We start from the raw sequence: 25,295 nt of genomic DNA, 5'->3' as shown, positions 1-25,295 counted from the left end.
AAAAAAAAAAAAAAAAAAAGATCAAATCAGCAACATCTAAAAAAATATCTTATACCCATTCTGATTTTCATTCTCGCTCCAGATATTTTAGATTAGGGGAAAAAAATATAAACAATCTGTCTGCAAAATGTTCGAGCACTAAAAGAAGTATTCTGTACTTCATTATCAATATCCTCATTATACCATCAGCTGAAGTGCCGAGTAGTTCTCCTGTGAAGATTTATCATGTATGGTGGCCACTTTGAAACATAGGTAGCGGAGTCTTTAACATTCCCTACTCAAGTGTCTCCCTGCTGTGCCTGTAAATGTCAGTCCAGTTTTTTCACGGCTGCGCGCACAGATTAGAAACAGCAGGAGAGCTTGGGAGTATGACTACAATACTAGTAAGGACACTTGTCTTCATGGCACTGCTCAAGTGATTCTTGGAATGCAGGACCCTGCTGTTTTCTAATATTTACACACAACTGGAGTCATCAAGAGCAGTAAATGCAGTCTAAAGGCAGCTTGCTTCTTTTGTGTTAGGGGCTTTACTTTCAAACGGGGATGTCAACAAAATCCTACTACACCCTCTGCCTCCCATAAAGCAGAGTATTTCCCCAGCAGTGTTTTTGCAAAACAGCAAAAACACCTGTGTGCAAGCACACACTGTATGTGATACATACGGCAGCACTGCAGGTATTATCACAGCCTTGCTCTTGGCTCCTCCTGACTGTCCCATGCTTCAAACTACTGCAGTTACAGACATTCCTGCCTGTGAAGACTCGTTTTGCAGTGTCTTGTAAGCAGAGAATAGAATCATCAAGGTTGGAGGAGACCTCTAAGATCATCGAGACCAACCATTAACCTGTCACTCTGCTGAAACCCCTAAACCATATCCTCCAGCGTGAGATCCAGACACCTCTTAAATACTTACAGGATAAGCCCTGAAACAGCACTCACCTAGAATGGAAAGCACCCTTTCTCTTCACAAAACACTTGCAAAGAAACCTTTTTCCAGGACATTTTTGGGGTGGGAAGAGGTTGGGGTGGCTTATGAAATTTGCAGCTCAAACCATTCTTTACAAATTTATGCAAAGGTCTGTGTTTGTTGCATTTGGCTTTGGCAGTGTCAAAAGGAAACACACTCCTCAAAAACTTGGAAAGTAAAAGAAAGGAAGTTTACTGGTAAATAAGTTACTAAAAAAAATAAAATGTCAAACAGCTGAAGTACAAAAGAATGACATTAACTTTCAGTATGTGACAAGCAAGAGAATATAATATGCCTGCCTGACAATAGCTATTCAGAATAGTGTAACACACTTTCTGAACAAAATGATTAAAATGAAGTCATTAAAATGAGTTTGAGCTGAGTTTTAAATATGAGAGAGGCTTGAACAGTCCTATTTTTACATCTGAAACAGAGAATCCTATGCTTAAAGTTGTCAGCCACACTTTGCTAAGACCCAGGAAAATGAGTCTAAGAGTCAGAAAAGAAATAAGAAAGCATCTTTTAAACATGGTATTCCAGTTTTATTTCAAAACAACAGGTTCCTGTGTTACAAAACAACCTCATCATTCATTCAACAGTTTGTGCTACAACATATTTTAGTGAGCAGCTACTCAGGCATTATACAACCAAGCAAGCTGGACATCCACACGAATACACTGCGAACTGGCTCATATAGATTCCTTTTGGTTTGCCAAACTTCCACAAAGTAAGTAGTTTCCCTGATCAGAACAATGTTCATGCCTTAATGACGTGCATTTCACAGTATCTAAATGAAAAGTAGTGGTATTACACACTGAAATTCAACACTGTAGTTCTGACATGACTGTGAAGAGAAGACTCAAAGCCAAGCAAGGAAGTACTTTCAAGAAAGGATTGGGAAGATGATACGCCCCTCCATTTTGAAGGAAGGTAAACCATTATGTTGTTATGAGAAGCATATGTGAGTCAATATTTCAGCAGAACTAGATACTGTACAAAGCTATCCATAATTATAGCTTTTCTAGCCTTTTCCCTAACATAAAGGCAAAACCTGAGAGGGTTGTTGAGAATGGGCATTGGTTTTGGGTTGGTTCTTTTCTTTGCCCTGGGCCCTGTGTGTGAAATTGTGGTCTCTTTCTTTCCAGAGAAACTCTGAATAATTGGAAAAGCGATACAAACACAAATACTATGAAAACAAACAAAAAAAGCTAAAATTCATTACCTATCCTCCAAAGAATTGTTTAAATGCATTTTATATGAACTAGAATGTAAGGATGTGATTTTTTGTCTTACGCTCTGGTTTTAATTCAAACACTTGAGCAACATTTAAAAGATATTTCTACCACTTCAGACTTCATCTCAGTGTACATCTAAAAGACCTCCAATAAGACTTTACTCATCATTCAAAGAAATCAGATGCAATACTGCTGTTCCTTATATAGTACCCATAACAAAACTATGAAATCAGGCTTATTTTTCTACAGTGTAAAGCAGAAAAAAAGCACTTTCTTTTAGTTTGCCTCTAAGACATGAATTCATGTATATAAAGAATAAAAATTCATACCCACTTCAGAAGCTGGCAAAATTTTGCATTTGTATTTAAGTACACATAAATTATGCAAATATTTTAATAAAACATTTATTCTTCAAAAACAGGTACAAACAGCAGTCCATGTTTTTACAGGATTCATCATTTAAAAAAGGAAAGAAAAAGATTCCAGCTACAAAAAGAATCCCCAGAACTAAGTCAGCTTTGTTGCTCCATCTATTATTTACTTCTGGACTCTCTTCCTAGTTGCTGTGCTTTTCTTGGGTTTTGGGGAGGTCATCTTCCGACCCCTGGTAGCTCCTGCACCTGAAATTCAAACGCAAGAAAAAGACAAGACTTTTTGTTAAAGAACAGAAACAGATCACACGAAGATATTTGTGGTCTTAAAGAGGATAGATCAACTCAAATCATTCACTGAGCTTTGACTGGAGGGACAGGAAACACATGACATGGACACAGAAGAATCTACAACTATTTCTGGGCACTGATCTCTTACATGTTGTACTTAAGCCATTTTAATAGCTCACCTTCACCAAAAGAATCACATTCTCTTCAAAACCTGAACTCCTCCTTCCTCCTCATGTGCCACCTTTTAGTGCTGTAATGCCTTCTAGTATTAAGCCATTTTTGGTGCTCTTTGGACCTTGTGCTAAGCTGATCCAGCTCTGTAATGTGATGTCACTGTAAGCTGATATCACAGTTTAACCCGATAGCAACTACATAGCATGCAGAGCTCAGTCACTCACTCCCCCTTCCCTCCCAGTGGGACGGGGAGGAAAACTGGAAAAAGGAAAAAAACCTGGAGCTGAAATATGAATGGTTCAGTCATTCAAATAAAGTAAAATATAACAGTAATAAAAGGAAAGAGAGGAGTTATCACACGCACAGAAAAACCCAACCCACAAGTGATGCACAACACATTTGCCCACCACCCACTGACCAATGCCCAGCCCATCCCTCAGCAGTGACCCCTCCCCAGCAAACTCCCCCAGTTTATATACTGGGCATGATGTTCTGTGGTATGGAACATCCCTTTGGCCAGTTCAGAGCAGCTGTCCTGGCCATCCTCCTCTCCTCGCTGGCAGGGAACAGGAAAGTGGCAAGTCCTTAACTTAGGGTAAGCACTGCTCAGCCACAGCTAAAACATCTCTGTGTTATCAACATTATTCTCATACTACATCCAAAACATAGCTCTGTACCAACTACTAGGAAGAAAATTAACTCTATCCCAGCTAGAGCCAGGACACTTAGCAATGAACTGGGTTTTTTCTGGTGTTGTATTCTCATAATTTAGTTAGCTGCAGCATCTTAAACAGTTCTGAGTGGAGAGTATAGAAGGGGAGGTGGAAGGCAGGTGGAAGGCACACAGGTGGAAAAAAAGGAGGATTTTTGGCAATGTTAAGCTGTTAAAACCAGCTCAGCTATCAGTGCAACTTTACCTACAGATTCAAGCTATGAGTTGACAACATTTTATTAACAAAGGTAACGAATAATGCCATCTACATAAGATTCCTAGTAAACCTGGCAGGCAGGTTGTTCAAAGAGACCATACTTAAATGCAGTAATAAAAACCTCTCTGCACTTTGATTCTTTCCTGCCCACTAGCAGGGAAAAGGAAGAAAACAAAACACCACAGCTCATTTCTGTGAATCACATTCAACTGCAGTCACTTTGACAGAAAATATTACACATAATAAAAATTCCTACCTTTTTACAAACACAGTAACAATGAAATGTTTTTCATCTCCTAGTCATGTTTTTTTAACTTTTTTTTTTAAAATCCTAAATGCCTCCTTGAAGACAGCATGCCTAACTACTTCAGTTCTTGCTTGTAAAACTATATATAAATTCCAGTTCCTGTCAACTGTACAGGCAAAAAACCAGGTAAAGCTGAGATTCATGGAAGTCCTTAAGAAAGAAGCTGCTTGCATAAGACAACAGCCTTTGAGCAGCATGAGTCACTGATCACTCAAGCTCAATGAGTAAACTTGAGGAATGCAAGGAGGTGGAGAACAATGCAAACCAAACCAACTGCATGGAAGAAACCCAGCAGAACTGTGTATAGTTTTGGGCTCTATCCTCCAAGAAAGCTCTGAGAAAAATGGGGGGGAGCAGGAAATGGTTTCCAGCTCTCTAACAAAACCAAACAAATAAAAAACAATTAACTAGCTTATCTGAAGAATGCAAAAAAAATAAAATGAAGAGAGAGGTGATGTGCAAAAGTTTGCTGCATAAAATGAGAGTGATTTTCATGCCCCCTGTGGCTAGGACAACTACCAAGCTTAAGGGAAATTCATATTAAGTACTAAAAAAAAAAAATCATAATAAAATACTCCACCCTTATCAAATCCTTTTCAGTAGTAAGAATAGCTAAGTATCACAAGTGGTACTGGTCAGGGACGTTTTAGAATTTTAATCACAGAGGTTTAAAGATTAACACCAATATAAATTGTATAGAGCAGATCTTGTCTTGATGTCCCTTCTCATTCTGTCTTCCCATTCTACATACACCATCTTAGAAACACACAGAAGTCTTATTAGTAGGAGAAATAAAACTCTGCTCAAGTCAAAAAATCAAAGTTTCTGTAAAATTACAGAGGTTCCATTGGTAAAAACCAGAGCCCCAAGTTTCCCACTTAATTGCTTCCTTGGACAAAAAGGAGGACAGTGAAAGAGTCTGAATATGAAAATACAGCCATCAAGCAGATGAAATCAGGTATGGATTTAGGTGTTAACAGTGACTTCTGAGTTACATCAGAGGTTAGAATATCTGAAAACAGAATCCCTGAATAACTGGAAAAACTTTGTAGTGTAACATCTCAAACAAGAATTCTTCAGTACTCTTGAAAATCATTAAAAGAAATTGCAATGGTGACAAACAGTAGTTTTGGTTAGTTTGCTTGTTCTCTTTTCTCAGCAGTTCTTTTTCTACAAAAATTCAGAAATATGACTCAGAAAACAAGAACAGAGAGACCAGAAGAATGCAAATATGGACTTGAAGTACAGGATACATATGATTGTGGGGTGGAGATGAGAGGAAAAAAAATAGTCTGTAGAGTTCTGGGATGGGGCTTGGCTTTAGATACTCAGCTCTTGCAAGTCCTCTCTTTCCTGCAACAAATTCATATTCTCATATGGAAAAACATCAGAACACAAGAATGTATTATTTGATGACTTTACATCTGTATTTCTTACAGATATCACCAAATCTATGAGTGTTCTTTTAAACATTTTAATATAAAATTGTTCCAGATGAAACTTCAACTGGTTTGCTTCTATTTGAAGAAATTGCTTTACTGAAGGCATTTCAAAACAGTTGTACATACACACATAAATCAGTAGCTCTGTGCAGCATGGGCCTATAAATAGCCCTCCTCTTCATCACACAGCAGTTTGCAGGAGGCAAAAAGTTTAATTCAAATACATTACTTGGAATCTTGAAAAAGGTTAGTTCCCTGTAAGAATCTGAGTCACTGCAGTACTATTTTTCTTTCCTGTAGAAAAATTTCACTTGCAAATTTAAGATTTGCAATACTTGTTCAGCATACTGCAATACATCTTCAGGTCACAGGAAAACAACTAAAAAAGCAGACATCACTTTCTTTCCTCAAATGAGTTAGTTGACATATAAAGTCATAGAATCATAAAATCAACAGGGTTGGAAAAGACCTCCAAGATGATCAAATCCAACCCTACTGTGGTTACTAGACCATGGCACTAAGTGCCATATCCAGTCTCAGCTTGAAAACCTCCAGGGATGGTGAATCCACCACCTCCCTGGGCAGCACATTCCAATGCCTGAGCACTCTCTCTGGAAAAAATCTCTTCCTAATATCCAACCTAAACCTCCCCTGGCAGAGCTTGAGTCTGTGCCCTCTTGTCCTGCTGCTGGTTGCCTGGGAGAAGAGACCAACCCCCACCTGACTCCAACCTCCTGTCAGGGAGTTGCAGAGGGTGATAAGGTCTCCCCTGAGCCTCCTCTTCTCCAGGCTGAACAGCCCCAGCTCCCTCAGCCTCTCCTCATGGCACTTGTGCTCTAGTCCCTTCGCCAGCCTCACTGCTCTTCTCTGGACCTGCTCCAGCACCTCAATGTCCCTCCTGAACTGAGGGGCTATTACTCAAAACTTTAACCATGGAAAATTTTCCTCAGAAGGTGTTTTGTTTTAATACTTTTTATTAGTCACAAATACAAGAAAGTCTCAAGAATTGTAACAAGGAATTTAAATTATTTACATTTTAAATGTGTTTATGTGCTAAAAACGGTCTGAAGATATTGCACAGAAACAAGCTTACAATACAAAGGTAGACTAAGTAGAAAACTGTGTTCCAAGCAGACTCAGGAGTACACAGAACACTCCCAGACTTTACATCTTGGACATTTATTTTGCCTCTTTCATTATTATAAGTAGCACATGTTCAAGGTGCTTCTCAGTGACTTTATCACTTGCTAATTGTCAAGGAAAACTATTATTCAGGAAGAACCATGAAGATAAATTAAATGTAAAACAAAACTATTTTAACCTTTCTACCACCATAATATTTAAGAACCTCTATACTTAAAAGCATCTCCAACCACACTTTTTCTAATTTAAACAGCTTTTGAACATCTTCAAACAATCTTGGGGCAGGTGATAAAGACACAGATTGATTCATAGTATTTGAATATTGTTACTGCAAAATATAGAAGTGTTTGTAAATAGTTCTGTCAGCTGAGAGTAGTATTTTTCTGCTTTAAAACCCAAATCTTCCTGTTAATTTCTAGATACACCCACAAAACAGAAGCTTCTAACTTCTAAAACCAGATCATGTAACTCTGACATTATAACATTTAACTTGCAACATTCCTGAGATAGGTAAGGGAAGGTTAAGAATGGCACAGAAAGGGACAGATCTTTCAGTCACCAGTCACACAGATGGATACAGTTTTCAGACTAGTACCTTCTTACTCCTGGAGTCTGTTACAAATACTGGTCAATACCAAATCCTTCACAAGAAGGAACAGATGTGTAACACAATTAGAACTATTATGCAGTATAGCTTTTGCTGAATAAAGTTTTTTTTAGGGTCTAAGATTGAGAGGAAAGAAAATCTACCTATAATGTGGGCACTGGCATGGAGTGGAAAGACAAGTAACAAGTGGCACTGTAAACAAGCTCAAAGACATTTAATTTGCTTTCTCCTAAAGCTTGATGACAAGGCCAATAATTCTCTAAATATAAAAATGCTCCTAAGTGGAGATTTAATCCAACATTAAGTAATAAATCTTGCTTGAATAAAGAAAAAACAGTTTAAGACAATAACCCAGATACTGATTTATGTAAAGCCATGCAATGCAAATAAACACAAAGCTAAGTACCTATTAATTGAGAAATACTATTAAACCTCCATTTTGGGAGGTCTTCTAACCAATCCATCAGTATGGGTGTTTTCATATCAGAGCTGTTCACACAGTTCTTTACTTACACCATAAGAGTGGCCAAAGGCCTTCACATGGTAGATGCTATTCAGCAATACAGACATGCAGAATTCCAACCCCTAGAGGTATTGACTATTTTAAAAGAGAATGAACAATGGCATTTCCACATGTCCTTTCTCAGTGCCATTCTTTCTTCCTCCCCCACCAAGTGTGGGGTCTCCCCAGCCCCAGCAGTAGCAGATTTTTTTACAGGCAGAGTGCCTGCAGCCACTGAGCACTCTGGTGGTGTACTCAAACTGCTGCACAGCTGATCAGGATTTTGGGGGACAACTGATCTTTTGGACTGGGTTGGACAAAGTGCATAGTCAGATGTGGTTAATGCTGAGGAGCTGAACAGCAAGAGGCTGCATGGCTCTTCTTGCCACTGCTTTATGTTCAAATACTCCAGAGATGTTGCTTGAACACCTGAAGAGCAATCCCTGTCCCACCATATTTATCTCTCTTAGAAACCAATAAAGAAGCACTTCAAGAACATTTAAAACATGGCTAAGCTTCGAATTCTACAACTTAGAGGTATCAAGAAAATATCCATTTTACTGGACAGAAAACTTCAGGATTTTTTTAGTTTTTAGTCACAGGACTAATATCATAATGGAGAAACAAGTCCATGGTAACATTAAACTAGTCAGATTTGGAAATACAGTTTTATGCATGTCTGTAATAATCAGCAATTTTCAAATTATCAAAAGCATCAAAATCAGAAGATTATGAAACAGTTGACCTTTTCCTTCAATACAGGTTTCTGAATCATGTAATAAGTGGCAAAGTTTTTAATTCCAAATTTGGAGAGAACCAAATGAGTAAGTACATGTATCACATTTCACCTGAAATTGTTTGATATACTCCCCCCACTTGGTTTTTATTAAGTTGGGTAGTATAAAAATGTGAAATTAGAACCATTTCACCTGTAATTCTATTGAATTGACAAGAGGAGGTTTTTTTAATTTAAGCTGATGTTGAAAATATATGCAGCCTCACAAATACCTTTACTTAGTCTGAAGAAACCTCACAACATTTAGAAAAAGCTGATGCCACCACCTGGATTGCAATTCCTCAAGTTCTTTTTCATCTCTGTCTATAAGAATTTTAATCTACAATCCCAGGAAAATAGTACTATAATATATTATATAAAATGAAAGTCTGTTCTGCACAAGTGTATTAAATCACAACCAGAAAAAAGTCAGCAGTATTAAATATTTTGTTTAAAAGTCTTAAATACCTAAAATGCTAAAACTATAAATGTCAGCATCATGTTAAATAACTGTATTGCCTTGGAAGATAGTATAATCTAATTAAACACTTTTTCAGCCACTGACAGACTAGAGAATTCTTAATAAATTGAAGTCAACAAGTCAAAAGGCATTCAAGTAAGAGAAATAGTCACTGGTTTTATTGACTATAATGTGAACAGCTAAAAATGAACAAAGCTGTGTCACCTCCTGGAGTAACATTAGCTTCATTCCTTGTACTTTGTACCATACAGTTTGATTAAATGTCCTAGGGTAGATCTGTAACCTATTGTCTTTGAAAGGTTAAATTTTCCCATTCTGCCATACTCCATCAAACCCTTTTTAAACAAGCAGATTTGTTGTGGGGTAGACTCCAGTGCTACTGCTTTATTATTTTTAGACCACGTGACCACAGACATCTGGCATTTTACTCAAAAGTATCAACCAAAAATTCTTCAGGAAAAATACCTTTGCAATTACTTGAACTCAGTTCACATTTATGTGAAGGTATTGGAAGGTTAGACCCAGAAAGCAGTTTGACTAGACATTAACCATCAGCTTACCCTATACAGATGTGCTGAAGATTTCTGATCTCGATTTTTGATAATCCTACTTTATCTGTCCATGACTTTTTCCAGACAACACTGAAACTATAGCAAATTATGTCAAAATAATAGCTTCAGCATTTTCTATCCTTAGAGCTGATCCTTTCCTTTAAACCCACTGGCTCTTGGAAGCTGCTGCTGTTAGCCCTTGGCTTTAACACATTGTGATGAGGAATCCTGAGGAGTCAGCATGTTTTTACAGCGAACTGGACAAGATGGGAGGACAAAAATGAGAATGGAGCAGAGAATGACTGACGGAAAAAGAACAAACCAAAACTGCAGGCCAAAGCTTGGACAGATTTGTTTGTGGCATTTCTGTGAAAACATTTAAGAAAGGGAAGAAAAAACACTGGACAGGCAGATGGGGAGCAGTGGTGCAGGGAGGAGAGTGAGAAACAGCAGATGGAACACCAAAGTCAGAGGAGGAGGTGGCACTGCACTGCCCTGGAGCAGATATTCCCTGTAGCTCATGAAGGAACCAGGATGGAGCAGATATCCCCTGAAAATCCTGGGAGAGCTTACATTGGAGCAAATGGCTATTTCCTTTCTCACTACCCAAATTTATCTAATTTTACAAGAAATTCATTTTCCTCGAGTTGAATCTGGTTTGTCCACAACAGTAAATAGTAATCAATTTCCCCATCTTGGTTGCAACTCATGGAGTTTCCTCATCCTGTTTTCTCCTTCTGTCCCACTGAGGAAGGGAGAGAAAGTGGCTGTGTAGGAGTCTGGCTCTTAGCCAAAGTATCCTGCCACATCAGTACATGTGACTGTCAGAACAATCTTCTGACTTACTAGAAGTAGCAGCTTTCCTTTTTTCTGGACTTCCTCTGTCTTCCATTTCTGCCTCACTGCTCTCACTGGCTGCAGCTGCTGCCTTTCTTCTTCTCTGAAAAAATAAATAAATAAAAGAAAAAAGGCAATTGGATTCAAGAACAGGAAAGGCCACACAAAGTACATAGTATCCTCATAAGGTATTCCCTAATTATAAGCATTATTTCTTAAAACATTATAAAATGTCTCCCAGTCATAGAGAAAATTTGTATATTAACACAAGAATACTAGTACTAAGAAAAGGCAATTTAAAAGAACAGTTCCCCTACCTGCAGATCACATTAGGAGCTGAAATTTTAATGTATGAAAACATGAGGTTTTATGATCACAACCTGCTTTTTTAATTTACATTGAGTAACTGTTACAAAAGGAGCAATCTGAAAAATCTTAAAGAACACACAAAAACATTTTACCCTAAGTTGATATTAATTGGCTTTTTTAAAAGCAATTACACCCCATTAAATTCAAGTTTATCGGGATCTTTGCTTCTTAAGGCTTTATTTGCACAGCTTAAAAGTAGCTAACACCCACTGACAGTGCATTACTATTTTTTCCTAATAGCAACTATGGGTTCTGCTCCTAAGTGAAGTACTTGGGAAATCTGAACTCTATTCAAGGTACATTATCCGAAAACCTCTAAATGAATAGAACTCTTATTATCTGTGTATTACAATTAAGAATACTTTGCAATAGTAAGATAAAAGTGGTTATGGAAGGTTATTGTTTTAAAGCCCTGAATTTTGCAAAGGATGAGTTGATCTCTATCAGACACAGATGAAAACTGACAAGCACTGGAAGAGTTTACCTTTTCCTTTAATTTTTTTTTTTTATTGTGTCAGACCAGAGCTTTACTAATACAGCTTTAAAAGTGGCTACAACTTCACACAGCTCACAAGAGAAGGGGAGAGTGCATTACATCTTTCCTTTCCGAAGTGTTGCTTCATGATTACCATCTAAACCCTGCTGGGCTGAACAGATTGGTTCGATAATTACATACAATAACTGCAGTGGGCAGGTAACCCTCAGCTGGCACAGGGCAGCTCCCCTGTGAGAACTTCCATATGCAAACTGCACTGATGGAGTGCATTAGGTACATCTTTCCTGCCGGTGCACAGGCCTGATTACCGCCAGCCAAGACTCCAAGGTTAGCATGTCAGCAGATTTGTGATGCATTAGGCAGGAATAAACACAGACACTTTTGTTCATTCTGACCAAAATTAAGGAGGACTATTTCAGCACTGTACTGCTTTTATATGAGAGATAATGCATTCCTCCCAATTGTACTAGGAAACGTTTTAACACTCATCAGAAAAACAGATATTCAATACATGCTACACAAAAGCAAAATACATTTATCTTGTTTCCAAGCTTATTTAATAAAAAGTGGTTTCTTAATCTTGATGCAGGTGAATTACATAGCATAGAAATCAAGCAGCATTTATCTGACACAAGCAACACCTGCACAGCTGAACCTGAATATTAGAAGGAACCACAAATCACTAAGATCCATATTTTTCTAGTTTACTCCCAATATTTCACAGCAACTCTTCAGCACTGAGCAACAGTAAGACGTGGTCCTTGCTCTAAATAATTTAGTCAAGAGCTCAAAATACTTTCTTCAACACATGGTACTGTTTGCTGCTTCTTTTGCTAGAACTGTCACAGAATACCACATACAGAAACCAACATGTGTTTACTATACAGGGGGGGAAAAAAACCAAACAAATAAAACCCAAACAAGTAAAAAACCTCCAGCAGAACTGTAGACTGTTTCCTTTACTTACACATCTGGGGAAACTTGAGTCATGATATAGAAAATAAAATGCTAACTTTTAATACAGCAGACATCTGTGGGTTTTACCCAGATCCCCATACTGGAGAATGACAGATTCCAAACCACCACACTCATACCACAGATAATGCCCACCATGGCTCAATTAGCTATATGAGCTGAAAGCACAGGAGAATCCTACACTCTGAGAACATGCCTACACTGAAGCTAGAAATCTTGTCTCCTAGCTATGAAGCAGCATAACTTCAGAACACCAAATAACACCGTGTTAAGAAAATATTATGGTAGATTGCACCAAATGAAATGAAGAGTACGTGTGTTAAGACCTGTTGTGATTAAAAGATCAGTAGAGACTAAATATGATAGACATTCTGTATCAGAGGTCAAAATCTTCTCAAAGGTAGATGCCAGACTGCATTTTTCTTTTAACTAGACATTAAGCATGCCAAAAGAAATTCAGCATGTGCTAGAAGGTACTGGCTTTCAGAAGCAAGAGGCTTCTGATCCAAGGCAAGTTATCTTTATCAAAAGCAGTTTCTAAAAGTTTGGAATTAGGAGCTTATCTTTAAAACACTAAGTCATCAGGTTGAGCTCCCCATCACAGCTGAAAATCTAAGTACTTTTAATCAGCATTTTATGTTCTTCCTTTTTTCCTCTGTGTTTTTAAGTGCCCTGCTGTTCTCAACTTGCACAAATTGTCTTCCTGCTCTCTTATACTCTCATTAATATCTGATACCCTCTGGAAGGAAAAACTAGTAGCATGAGATCCCAAACAGATACTCAAAGACCCTCTTTTCATTCATTCTTGAAGAAAAGTGAAAAATACAGCCTTGATAGGACTGACACAATCTATTCTTCTACCCTACCCTATACCACAGCTGTTGCAAGATCTAGAAAATCCATAGGAAAGGCAGAGTCATCTGTTCTGGTACCTGGTCAAAAGAAAAAAAGATTATGCCAACCTGATTTCAACCAATGTAATTCTGTCTGGACACTCCAGCAGTAGCTGGCACGAAGCAGTTTGCATGAAGTCCACTGAAACACAAAGTGAACAGCTAAAAACACTTACTCGAATGGGCCAGTAACATTCACTGTTTTATCTAAGGGCTTGAACATATTTGTGACAACTGAGCAAGCTGACTGTGGATAGGGAAATGAAAAAAAAAAAAAAAAAAAAAAAAAAAAAAAAAAAAACAACATTGTAAACATTTACTCCTAATTGATGCTAGTAGGTAAGAACCTACAGATAAGTATTATCCCTCCCTTTGGGAACGGCCTTGACTGACAATGGCTCAAGAAATACGACTTTTGAAATTTATTCCATTGAAAACAAGCACCAAACATCTCTGCTGGACAAGGACATTAAAGGTCACAGATGTTGGCTCTGCAGCAGGCCAACTTACTCAGCAAAGAAACCAGCCAACCATTAAAAACAGATTATTTTTTCCCCCAAAATACAGGTCTCAAACCACGTCGAACCACAGGGGGAACAGAAGAACTCATGCTAATGAACTCTCCTTTTGAACAGATCTTCACACTCAGTTCAGCAGAAAATATTAGTATAGAGACCACAGCTGTACAGTTTTAGCCAAAATATTATTTCCTGGGTAAAAAGTAGTATGAAAATCTGGGTATATATCCTCAGATGACTTTAACACACTGCTGATCATGTCACTGGGCAAGAAACATTCCTGTACTATTATCCTGTATTATAATTCTCAGTTCCCTGGTTCATGCTAAAGGAACCAATAAACTGCTCACCTGCTATTAAAAAATGTAAATAAAGAAGTAATAAATGCAGTTTGAAATATGAGACAATATTTATTGTCCCATTATTTGACCACTTTTTATTGTTAAAAGTCATTTTGACATACACTTTCCCTAAAGCTTAAAAACTTCTTAATGCTATATTCAAATGGGAATTCAAATCCAGAGTTTAAGGCTTCTTAAATACAAGGAATAAAATACCCCTAGCCTAGCAATATAGTTAAGACTCATAAATAACAGAGTAAATCACAGTGAATTTAATATGTGTATTCCACAATCAACTACTTGCAACAAAGACGTATACTTAAAACTAAGCTTTGAACTAGTCACAGAAAGGAAACTAAAATGAAACAAAACCTAGACTAATTTTACCTTACACATACTTTGATCCATCTGGATATTTTACCAATTTAAGGAAATAAGTAAATTAACCAAATGTTCATCAAATGTCATTACAACTAGGTTTACAAATTTTGTTATCCAGGGTACTATCTATTATGAAAGTACACCTGTAAACATCATTCTGTATTAAGCTTTAATAACAATGAGTGAAATTGAAATAGAGAAATAATGTGTATGACAAAGACCTTGACAGCCTTGAGAGGTGGAAAAATGCAAACCTCAAAATTCAACAAAATGAAGTGCAAGGTCCTACATCTGGGCCACAGCAAACCCAAGCACACCTATAGGTTGGGTGGGGAAGTAACTGAGACCAGGAAGAAGAAGAAAGACTTGGGAGAGACAGTGGATGAGTCAGTGTCCATGAGCTGCAGTGTGAGCTCAGCACAGAAAGCCAATGGAACCCTGGGCTGCATCCAAAGGAGTGTGGGCAGCAGGTCAAAAGAGGATTCTCCCCCTCTACTCTGGTCTTGTGAAACACCACCTGGAATACTGCACACAGTTCTGGTGTCCTCAACATAGAACTGTTGGAGCAAGTCCAGAGGAGGCCATGAAGTTCATAAGAGAACTGGAGCATCTTCCATAAGAAGACAGGCTGAGGAAGTTTAGGCTGTTCAGCCTGGAGAAGAGAAGGTTCTGTGGAGACTTCAGAGCAACTTTTCAACATCTGAAAGGGCTTACAAGGGAGCTGGTGAGCTCTATTAGGAACTGCAATGCTAGGACAAGGGGTAATGGGTTCAAACTGTAGGAGAGGAGATTTAGGTTAGATATTAGAAAAAAGTTCTTAACTCTAAGGGTGGTGAGACACTGACACAGGTTGCCCAGGGATGTGGTGGCTGCCCTGACCCTGGCATTGTTCAAGGCCATGCTGGATGAGCCTAGTGGGGAGGTGTCCCTGTCCAGGGCAGGGGATTGGGACTAGATGATCTGTAAGGTCAATTCCAACCCCTAAAATTCTACGATTCTATGACTTAGACATTTCTCTATTTAGTTATTTCCTAGTGGATGAAGTTATGACACCTATTTCCAATACCACTGTAACTCAGCTCAAAAATAATTCAACAAAAACTGACATGAACTTTGAGAATAAAACCTTTTGCACAGGATTTGTTTGTAAGTCTCCATTCTCTGCCACACCAAAGTCAAGTACTCCATCATCTTTTTGCCCGATGGTCTTGAGACCCTGCAGAAGTATTTCTCGGAAATGCTGATAAACAGGTTTCTCTTCATAGCTTAGTAGCTTCACCTTCTCCATATATTTGGCTATTTCATCTAAAGAAATGGCATCTCCAATTAATTTCTATTGGAAAACATTTTAATCATTCACTTTTACCACAAAAGCGACAGAAATTATGCATGCACTACTTATGCTATTTTGAAATGGTTATTTATAAACTCATAATAATTATGTCTTTACTACAACATGTTTTAGAAAAAAATTATCCCAAGGTTCATTACCCAGTGATGACAGCATCACTGTTTTTTACACATTCATTGCAATGAAGAAAACAGCCATAAAAAAAATGTAATAGGCCAATCTTCACCAATGAGTGCTTGTTTACATGGTGTTTCTTAGGCCTTTATTTAAAAATGTGGAAAATAAAACTCAATGTTATCCCAAAACTCCATCAGTTCAAGACTGAAACATACTAAATAATACATGAAACATTAGATCACTGAAAAAACAGGCAAGTCACATTTTATAGAAAACTCTTCTGAACTTATAGCTGGAAATAACTAAATATTTAAGACCCCAAGAAAGTGTATTATTAACAGTTAGGGTTTATTTAAAAAATAATGTACTCAGCAAATCACCAATGCCAAATAGGAATAATCTATATCTCAATTTTGAATTACATTACAGTTTGTAATCTCTAACTCAGTTTACGTATCTCACATTTGCAATTAATACTGTCTCTAGTCAGAAGCAACACAGCACTTGCAGTTCATACAGCTGCAGCCAAAAGGAAGAGTCTCAACTTCTCTTCAGCAACAATTTAATTCATGCCACTTTGATCAACAAGAAAAACTGGTACAAACCCAAGCAAACAACAATTTAAAAATAGCTCCTCTTACCTGGTTTGTTCTTCCCTGGAAAGCATTTGTCCATCAAAAAGGAAACATTATCTCTACATCTGAAAAACAAAAGTATTTAAAACTACTGCTACTTTTGAATGCTTAATCTTGCCCTGTTCTGATTAACTTTCCAAGTACCCAGCTTGGGCCACTGTCAGAGTCAGGAAACACTACTACATAAACCTTTGGTGTGACTTAGTACAGCTGTTTTCATGTGTGCAGTGCATTTGAGAACCTGACAAATGCCAGATGGGATACCTGAAATACAGCAAGTTTTTGTTCAACAGTTTTTGATTCTTAGAAAAACAAGCAAGTAGAAGACTGACAAACTGGTCCATTTTAAACCCTCACACAGTAATGCTAAGGAACCCAGATAAGAAATAATTGTTAATGAGACAGAAACTGCTGTGCTGGGACAGCTTTCTTCATATTAAATATCTGATAAGAGAAAGTTGATCAGGGCTGAGGGGAAGACGAAGGAACGTTAACAGTGAGGCTGAGGACAAAATGAAAAGTAATTTAAAAATCCCACAATAGTAGGGCTCTAGCTGGAATGATGCTCAAAGATATTTAAGATTCCCCTTTAGCTCTCACCTCTGCCACTGACTTCAGAGCATGGTGTTATAAAGGCCATTCACACTCAACCCTTCCCTTCCTGAAAGGCAGGACTAATGGTTATCTGCACCCAGTAAGGTTCAGCTTTTTGGCTTAACCATGGCAGTATTCTAAACCAACAATACTGTAGTGGACAAATAATCATCTCGTGTATGCAAGGGAAGAAGGTAGAACAGTACAAGTGACATTTAATTACAATTCAAGGACAGATGAGACATGATAAAGGGAAACCGGGGAGTAAATACAGCCATAGTCTCCTCCCTGGCAGGGAACATACTGAATACACAAAACATTTCTACAGTAAGAGCTTTTTGTTTTCAAAAAAACAAAGACAACAAGTAGTTCCTCACCTGATCTTTGAGTCTCTGACAAAATTTGGATCTTTCAAATTATCCTCCCATGGTAGATGGCCACTCAGCCAATGGATCATACAGTAACCCAAGATCTCCAGATCACCACGTCTCGATGGTGCTACAGACACACACACACACAAAAACAGCTAATAAAGCACATACAGTTTAACAACAGCAAAAATTTGTCAACTTGTAAAGACCATAGAAAGTCAAAGTTAACCATCTAACATCACTGTATTTCTTTATTTCAGCATAAAAGCCAAGAAGGAAAAAAATATTGTTCCTACATCTGGAAGGATAGCTTCATTTAAAGTCCTTTATCAATCTCTTTCTTCTATTCAGAGACATGACATGCTGCAGTTATCCCAATTTGGGAAGCTTTTTAAGTACTCCGATTGTGCAAAAAATAGAACAAATTAGTGAGGTGATTGACTTTCTATTCAAAACAGTTTTTACTTCCCTTCTTCTATAAAAAGGTAGTGCTGAAACCCCATCTCCCTAAAAAAATATTTCGCAATGACAAATTAATTTATGTGGCCTGAAAAGTGAACAGAGGACAGTAAGAGATCAGATCCCTATGCCCTCACAAAAAATAGAAAAACCAAAATCACACCTAAAAATGAACAATGAACCAAAAAAACCCCTAAACAACCCCCATGTACATTGACCACAGACTACACTAGAAGTATAAATAGGCAAGACAACTTTGCTCATGTTCAGCTTTAAGCATAGATGCAACAGTTCCTCCTGAAGCAAACAATAATTTTCAACAACTCATTTTTGCAGAACTTCTATGCTAATTAAAAATTTTACAATTAAGAAAATTAAATTGGTGTTCACTATAAATCTTCAATGTTTAATCATAGACCTGTCCTTTCCATGTTCCACCTTTTCTCACTTCTTGCCTTCTGATGTTTAGTGACTAAAGGCATAATTATGAAATATATCATAATCAAATGAAGTTTTGTTAAAATCTAAATATTAAGCTAAAACCAAGAATATTTTTCATATTTATAACAAACTATTTGTCTCCTGAAAACAGGACATTTTTCTATCAAGATCTCACATGGACTACTCCATTTCTACTTGGTTAACAAAATGCAATTTGCTAAACATTTTAGCAATCTTTATAAATTAAGGAACTCTACTTATATTAAAAATACAGTAAGTAAAAGCTACTAAATGGAAAAAAAGAAAAATACCAGCATAGGCTATAGAGAACAACATTTTTCCAGATTCAGAAACTTGGTTTATTTGTTGCACTGAGATTCGTAAAGTCTTTTGTATTTACAAAAAAGGATGCACAGATGCCTATTGCTGAGAAGAGTTTAACATCCTTACCCACACCCTTGTGTGCATCGATACTGGTATATTCAATAGTTCCATCATGACACCTTTTAGGATCTTCTTTATATACTTTGTGAGCTCCTTCAGGGCAGTATCGGTAGGCAAGTCCATAATCCACCAAGTACACCTAGTAATTGCCACAAGGAATTTGAAGATTAAAGAACTATAAAAACCAAAAAAAGCAAATCATAGAATCATAGAATTTAAGGTATGGAATGGACCTTACAGATTATCTAGTCCCAACCCCCTGCCACGGGACACCTCCCCACTAGATCAGATTGCTCAAGGCTTCGTCCAACCTGGTCTCGAACACTGCCAGGGTCAGGGCAGCCACCACATCCCTGGGCAACCTGTGCCAGTGTCTCACCACCCTTAGAGTTATAAACTTTTTTCTAATATCTAACCTAAACTTCCTCTCCTTCAGTTTGAATCCATTACCCCTTGTCCTATCACTGCAGTTCCTAACAAAGAGTCCCTCTCTGGCTCCTTGTAGGCCCTTCAGATATTGAAAAGCTGCTATGAGGTCTCCACACAACCTTCTCTTCTCTAGGCTGAACAGCTCCAATTCCCTCAGCCTGTCCTCACAGGGGAGATGCTCCTGTCCTCTTAACAACTTCATGGCCTCCTCTGGACTTGCTCCAACAGTTCCTTGTCCTCCTTATATTGAGGGCAGCAGAACTGTGTGCAGTATTCCAGGCGGGTCTCACAAGAGCAGTGCAGAGGGGAAGAATCACCTCTTTTGACCTGCTGCCCACACTCTTTGGATGCAGCCCAGGATTCGACTAGCAATAAACAAATGCAACTCCCAAACATTCTCATAACTTCTTGCAAGGTATTAAAAATAGTGAGTTCTTTTTAGCTGAAAGAATTATTTCCTGGTGATTTACTAATCATAATACACATGATTTGAAAAAAGTATGTCAGATGTTTTACTATTCTTCATACACCAGTCTCACCTGGAAATCATTTCTTACTGACACAGAAGACAAGTACAGTAAAATAGTAACTTAGCACCAGTATAATTAAATAAATAAAAAAACTCCAGGTAACAAGCAAAAAAGGAAATCATGTCCACTGAGTTATAAACACACTTACTGTCCTACCCTCTTCCAAGTCAGCTGTCCCATTTGGACAATACTACATACTACTACTCCTCACTAACACCACAGATACTTTGAGAGAACTGAAATTATTTTACCCATTTCATGAGCTAAAACATCTGGGCAAGAACACATATATAATTCTCAAACTCTAATATGCATTGTTTGAACAGCAAAGACAGTTAAAAATGCAGAAAAATGAAAGACTTCCGTAAATCAAGTGGAACAATCAACACCTTAAAGACCAATTTTTCCAAGTAACAGAACACTTATCTGATGGATTTCTTGAACAAAGGAATGAGGTAACAATGCAGACAGGCAAACATAATTTACCAGTGTGCTATATAATTTTAGGCTTCCACCTGCAAATACCTATTTGCCAGTCAATTTTGTTTTAATCTTGAGAATTTCTCTAGAATATTATTTAGGCCAAATAGTCAATTGATAACTGTCCAGCAAAATGCATTACAAAATCCTAGAATATTAACTAGATATAAATGTCAAGCAGAAATAATGTTACCATATACATTCTTAAAAATGAGCTTCTGCTAGATTTCACAGGTTCAAAGCACTTTCGTGTGTTGTCAAATAGAAGGTTTAAAACATGAGGAATAAAATGCATCAGAAATACCTCATTAGGGTTCTTGTAACTCAGAAGGAGGTTTGCGGCCTTGATGTCTCCATGCACATATTCATGCTCATGGATGTATTCCAGAGTATCCAGCTAAGAGACAGAGCAGCAGTGTAAGTGCAGTACCCGAGACACCCCAGCAGAGGACCTGTATCACACAACTGTGGGACTGAGCGGAGCCACTTGCACAGGGAACACACAGTGTGAAAACAGCCTGGATTTTACACTTACTATTCTCAGGCCTAACTGTAGCACAGTTTTTCGGGCAAATCGCTTGGCACTCTCTTCATAAATCTTCTGCAGATCTCTGCCAAATCGGTCCATTATCATAAATCGATAACTAAATTCAAGGGGGGAAAAACAAACAGCAAAGTTACTGAACTGTACTTAGCAAAGTATTTTATCTGCGTGTTAACTATATAAATTACTGATTGACAATGTATCAAAAGAAACTGTGGGAAACACTTGACTTCTTTTTAATGCTGCACATCAGTTCTTACCTTTTTCACATCACCTAGTCAAAAACTCATCCATCAAAGGATCTGCTCTTTATTCTAGTTATGCAACACAGTAACAAGTACTCCTACTGTAACAAACACCCCAGCGGTAACTCACCATAGGCAAAACCAAGCCCAATTTACTTATAAAAATACTTTTCTTCTAAGTGATTTAACATGGTTACTTAAAAAGTTAATTTTCTGAAATCTATCGCAAATTATTTTTTAACCTATTATTAACAACAAAAACCTCTCACTAGCCAAAGAGTTCTGGTATTCATTGCTATAGCCAATCTGGTTCTGATACTGTAAGAGTTCATAGAGGATATATTAAAGAAATTCATTCATTAAACACTGAATGCAAAGAAACAATTATTTGTGGGGTTAAAGAAAAAAATAATCAATGGCTATATTTACTTTTGCCTCTCAAAATTAATGTTGTTTTTACATTAGTTTTATTGTTGAGGACCTACTGAAACACTGATATTTCTGCGTTTCTAAAGTTTTTAAATCCTATTATTCAAGGACTGATACATTAGAAGTTGAATTTGTTTTAATTAAAATATACAAAGTTTCTAAAACACATATAGAGAGCATCATGGTATAAAAGCAATGTTAGAGACAAATGAAAACTAAATTAGAAAGAATATAATAGACACAAATAGGGGTAACAAACAATACAGATAAAATATATCCATTAGTATATTCCTTAAACACACACTGTCATAAACATTAAACTTTGCAGCAGAAATTAACAACATGAAGGTAAATGCAAAACACATCTTATAAAGTAAATTAGGTTAAAAGGGATAGTGGTTGTGGATGAAATAAATTGCAATACTGCCAACAAAAGATATATTCACCTGTTTCCATTTTTTTCATGCAAGCCAGAACCCCAATATCTTGGTACACCTAAATATTTCAGTTTATGGGACTTAGTCCACTTCTGAACTGAAAATACAAATAAAGGCAAGTTCATGAGTGTGCATCAGGAGAGACTTAAAGAAAAGGGAGTAGTCACATAGCTTACAGTTTCTGCATACATGTGAGCTGCTGATTTCATGGAAAGATGTATGCAAAGTACACTGGCAAGTTAATGGCACATCTGTTGTACACACAGAGATGCAACTCGAGTTTCAACTTAGACAATACCATCAACACAACTATAAAGAACTTCTTATCAAACACCTCTAATTTACTAAATGTACGAACTAGATTTCAATAATTTAAAAACAATTTGGAAAATAATCTACAGAGATTCTCTTCAAGTTTAGCCTTACTGCTACGGGCTCTATTTGCCTTAACACTTGTAGTTCATTAGAAACATTTTAATAGACTGCTTACTTTCATCTGGCTTAGCAGCTCTCATGTAGAACTTTAACTCAGTAAAAAGAGGTCCATTCTGGCTGGGTTCCTTTAAGACAATTTAACATTAGTTAAAAACTGCTGTGTCAGTGCCTAATAATTATTAAAAGCTCACAAAATGTAATATTCACCCTAAAATCCCATATTCTCCCTGAAATGCTCAACCCAGTGCTGATAAACTCAATAGAGTATTTCCCTTTTAGCTTTCAAAAGTATTTTTTGTTATAAATTGCTTACCATTGAGCATATCAAAGAATACTGTCCCATAACAAAACATTAAGGAATAACAAATTAACTGAAATGTATAGAAATATTACCAATAATTGGCAGAAGTTTAGCACAAAACATTAAACAACATTATCTCAGATTTTCCAGATTAAAGCTGGATTGCATCAGTTGCAGTAGCCATTGGTGAGCTTAAAATAACACCTGAAATGAGTCAATTAAGAAAACCTTAACAAAAATTAAATTCTTACTGAACATAAGGCATTTTGCTCCCTTCATATATTAGTTGATCAAGATAAAAATTACAGGATTTCAAAACTTCCCTTAAAGAACTACCCCAATTCTGACTTCAGCCTCTAGCTTGGATTTAGTATAACTTAAGGTATTTCAGTTCCACTTTCAAGGGACAAATCCATGGGAACCAAGTATTACAAGTAAACTTCGAGAAATTCATATGAAAACACCAAAGCTTTGAAATACTGCAAGAACAGCAAATGGATAAGTACCTTAACTCTGCATTTCCAGAACTTAGTACAAGAAAAAAGTCATTTAACTCTTGCAATTTTTAAGTGATTGGTTTTGAGATGAGCTTAAACAATTTATTTTAGTCTAGTTACTCATATATGTCCAAATTCATTGTATCTCCGATAATATGTAAAATGTATGCAACTACTGGCAAAGAAACCCAGAAAGAATATAATCACGTGACATTAGGAAAAGTTCCAAGATAACACCTCAATCTTAAATGGCCTTAATTTTAACTTTTACATGCAGGTGCAGTGATCCAGAAAATTGCTAAAGGCCAGACTGTGTCACTCAGCTAACAGAGGTTTACTGCTGTCTGACATTAACACAGCAATGTAAAGAGATCAAACACACCCAGGAACGTGAGCTGTAGAGCACGGGCCGAGGCAGGGTCAGAAGATGGGTCAGCATGAGAGCAGATACCAGCCAGGGCACCACTCCTAGGCCTGGACCCTTGATTACAAAGCTCCAGCCTATCTTCACCTCACTCTCTCCAGCAGCACTGCCCTGATAAACCACAGAGTGAGGACAACAGTTTTCTGCCCTCTCCTCATGGACCAACAGTCAGACTTACACCACGAACCAGAACAGAACAACAAAAGCAAAACCAGCTAAGCCAACACACACAAACTGTGGTACCTGCACATTTACTTTCAGTTAGTTTGTTTATCCACAATGGACAACAAATTAGCAATACAGATTACCCACGCAGAGGAGAAGGTTAAATAGCTGAATTCTTATACTGCAGTCATCTTGAACACAAGCTACTTGTCCTATTCACTTGTTTCTGAATAGCATAATCCATTAGTACTCTAACTTAATTAGAATATAAAATATATACCATTTTCATTCAATTTATGTACATTTAAACAACGTCATTTTCTTAGGAAAATACAGCAAAAATGTACATGTTAAAAATTCTTATAATATTTATCTATAAATAAATTATTCCACAAAAAAATAAGTCTTAGTGCTGAAAAAAAAAGATGAATCTTTCTCTGGTCAGAGCAAATACTGAAAATCTGCTGTCCTTTCATACTTGAGAGAATGGATGAATGATTCAACCACAAAGCAGATCTTCATCTTGACTATGAAAAGGTTTTGCCATACCACCATTAATACTACATACAGATAAATAAATGCAAATGCTGTGCTAAAAAAGCTCACACAATAATGCCCAATATTTGCCATACCAGTCCAAACAGACTGCAGACACAAATTTCTACAGCTTTATGCCCAGAGTCATTTTAAACCCATGACTTATAAAACTGAAATTAAAGCCTTACTCAAAATGATATCATAGTGGAGGAGATTATGGAGTACATGTCAAAACCCAACAAATTTCAAGTAGTATTTTAAGAATTCTGCTCTTTTTCAGTCAGCAGTTTAATGAAGTGTAATTAAACTCTGCATCCACTCCTGAACAATGACATCTGAAAGGTCCACATGTTAAAAAGCATTTCTTTGTTTAATAAAAACTGTGATTCATTTCATACTGCTCAGACATCAATACTATGAGGATATGTCAAAGACTAAGCCAATTTCCATCCTGCTTTAATAGCTTAATTTGAGGAACGTTACTATAGGAGCACATATTTTGTTAAACACTAATAATTGTTCAAAGCTGTTAACCACTTTGCTTCAGCTGATGGATCAACTAGCAACCACCCAGGCATCAGAAAATGGGCTCTTATCTGTGGCTGTGTTATACTAGACTGTAGAGGCATAATGTGTTATGGGTCATTTGTGAGGCTAGCACAAAGACTGGGGCTACTCTTTACTGCCATAAAGACAAAATTACAAAAGACAAATTAAAAGTGAGTAGTCATCTGGGAGATTAGCAATGGAGGTATTTACAAAATGCTGCAAAAAAGTGAATCTAGCATCAAAGCAACCCAAAAGTTGGGCAACTCTTACATTCAGAGCCCAAAGTGGAGAAAAGA

The 25,295-nt window shown here is 37.2% G+C and overlaps 1 protein-coding gene across 1 annotated transcript in view; it reads right to left on the bottom strand.

Annotated features, from left to right (window-relative positions):
- Positions 1-2,739: 2,739 nt before the first annotated feature.
- VRK1 (vaccinia related kinase 1) overlaps positions 2,740-25,295 on the bottom strand; it is a 25,841-nt gene continuing 3,285 nt past the window's right edge. The window contains exons 3-12 of the mRNA XM_009070414.1: positions 22,582-22,651; positions 22,101-22,188; positions 20,972-21,080; positions 20,741-20,833; positions 19,004-19,136; positions 17,660-17,780; positions 16,695-16,753; positions 15,698-15,890; positions 10,622-10,710; positions 2,740-2,822 (exon numbers count right to left, since the gene is read on the bottom strand). Of these exons, the coding sequence (XP_009068662.1) occupies positions 2,740-2,822; positions 10,622-10,710; positions 15,698-15,890; positions 16,695-16,753; positions 17,660-17,780; positions 19,004-19,136; positions 20,741-20,833; positions 20,972-21,080; positions 22,101-22,188; positions 22,582-22,651 (1,038 nt within the window). The remainder of the gene's footprint in view (positions 2,823-10,621; positions 10,711-15,697; positions 15,891-16,694; positions 16,754-17,659; positions 17,781-19,003; positions 19,137-20,740; positions 20,834-20,971; positions 21,081-22,100; positions 22,189-22,581; positions 22,652-25,295) is intronic.

This window comes from Acanthisitta chloris, unplaced genomic scaffold (assembly GCF_000695815.1).
Source record: "Acanthisitta chloris isolate BGI_N310 unplaced genomic scaffold, ASM69581v1 scaffold2282, whole genome shotgun sequence".
Taxonomy (NCBI): domain Eukaryota; kingdom Metazoa; phylum Chordata; class Aves; order Passeriformes; family Acanthisittidae; genus Acanthisitta; species Acanthisitta chloris.
Note: the sequence above shows the minus strand (reverse complement) of the source record. Positions and strands in the feature narration are given on the sequence as shown.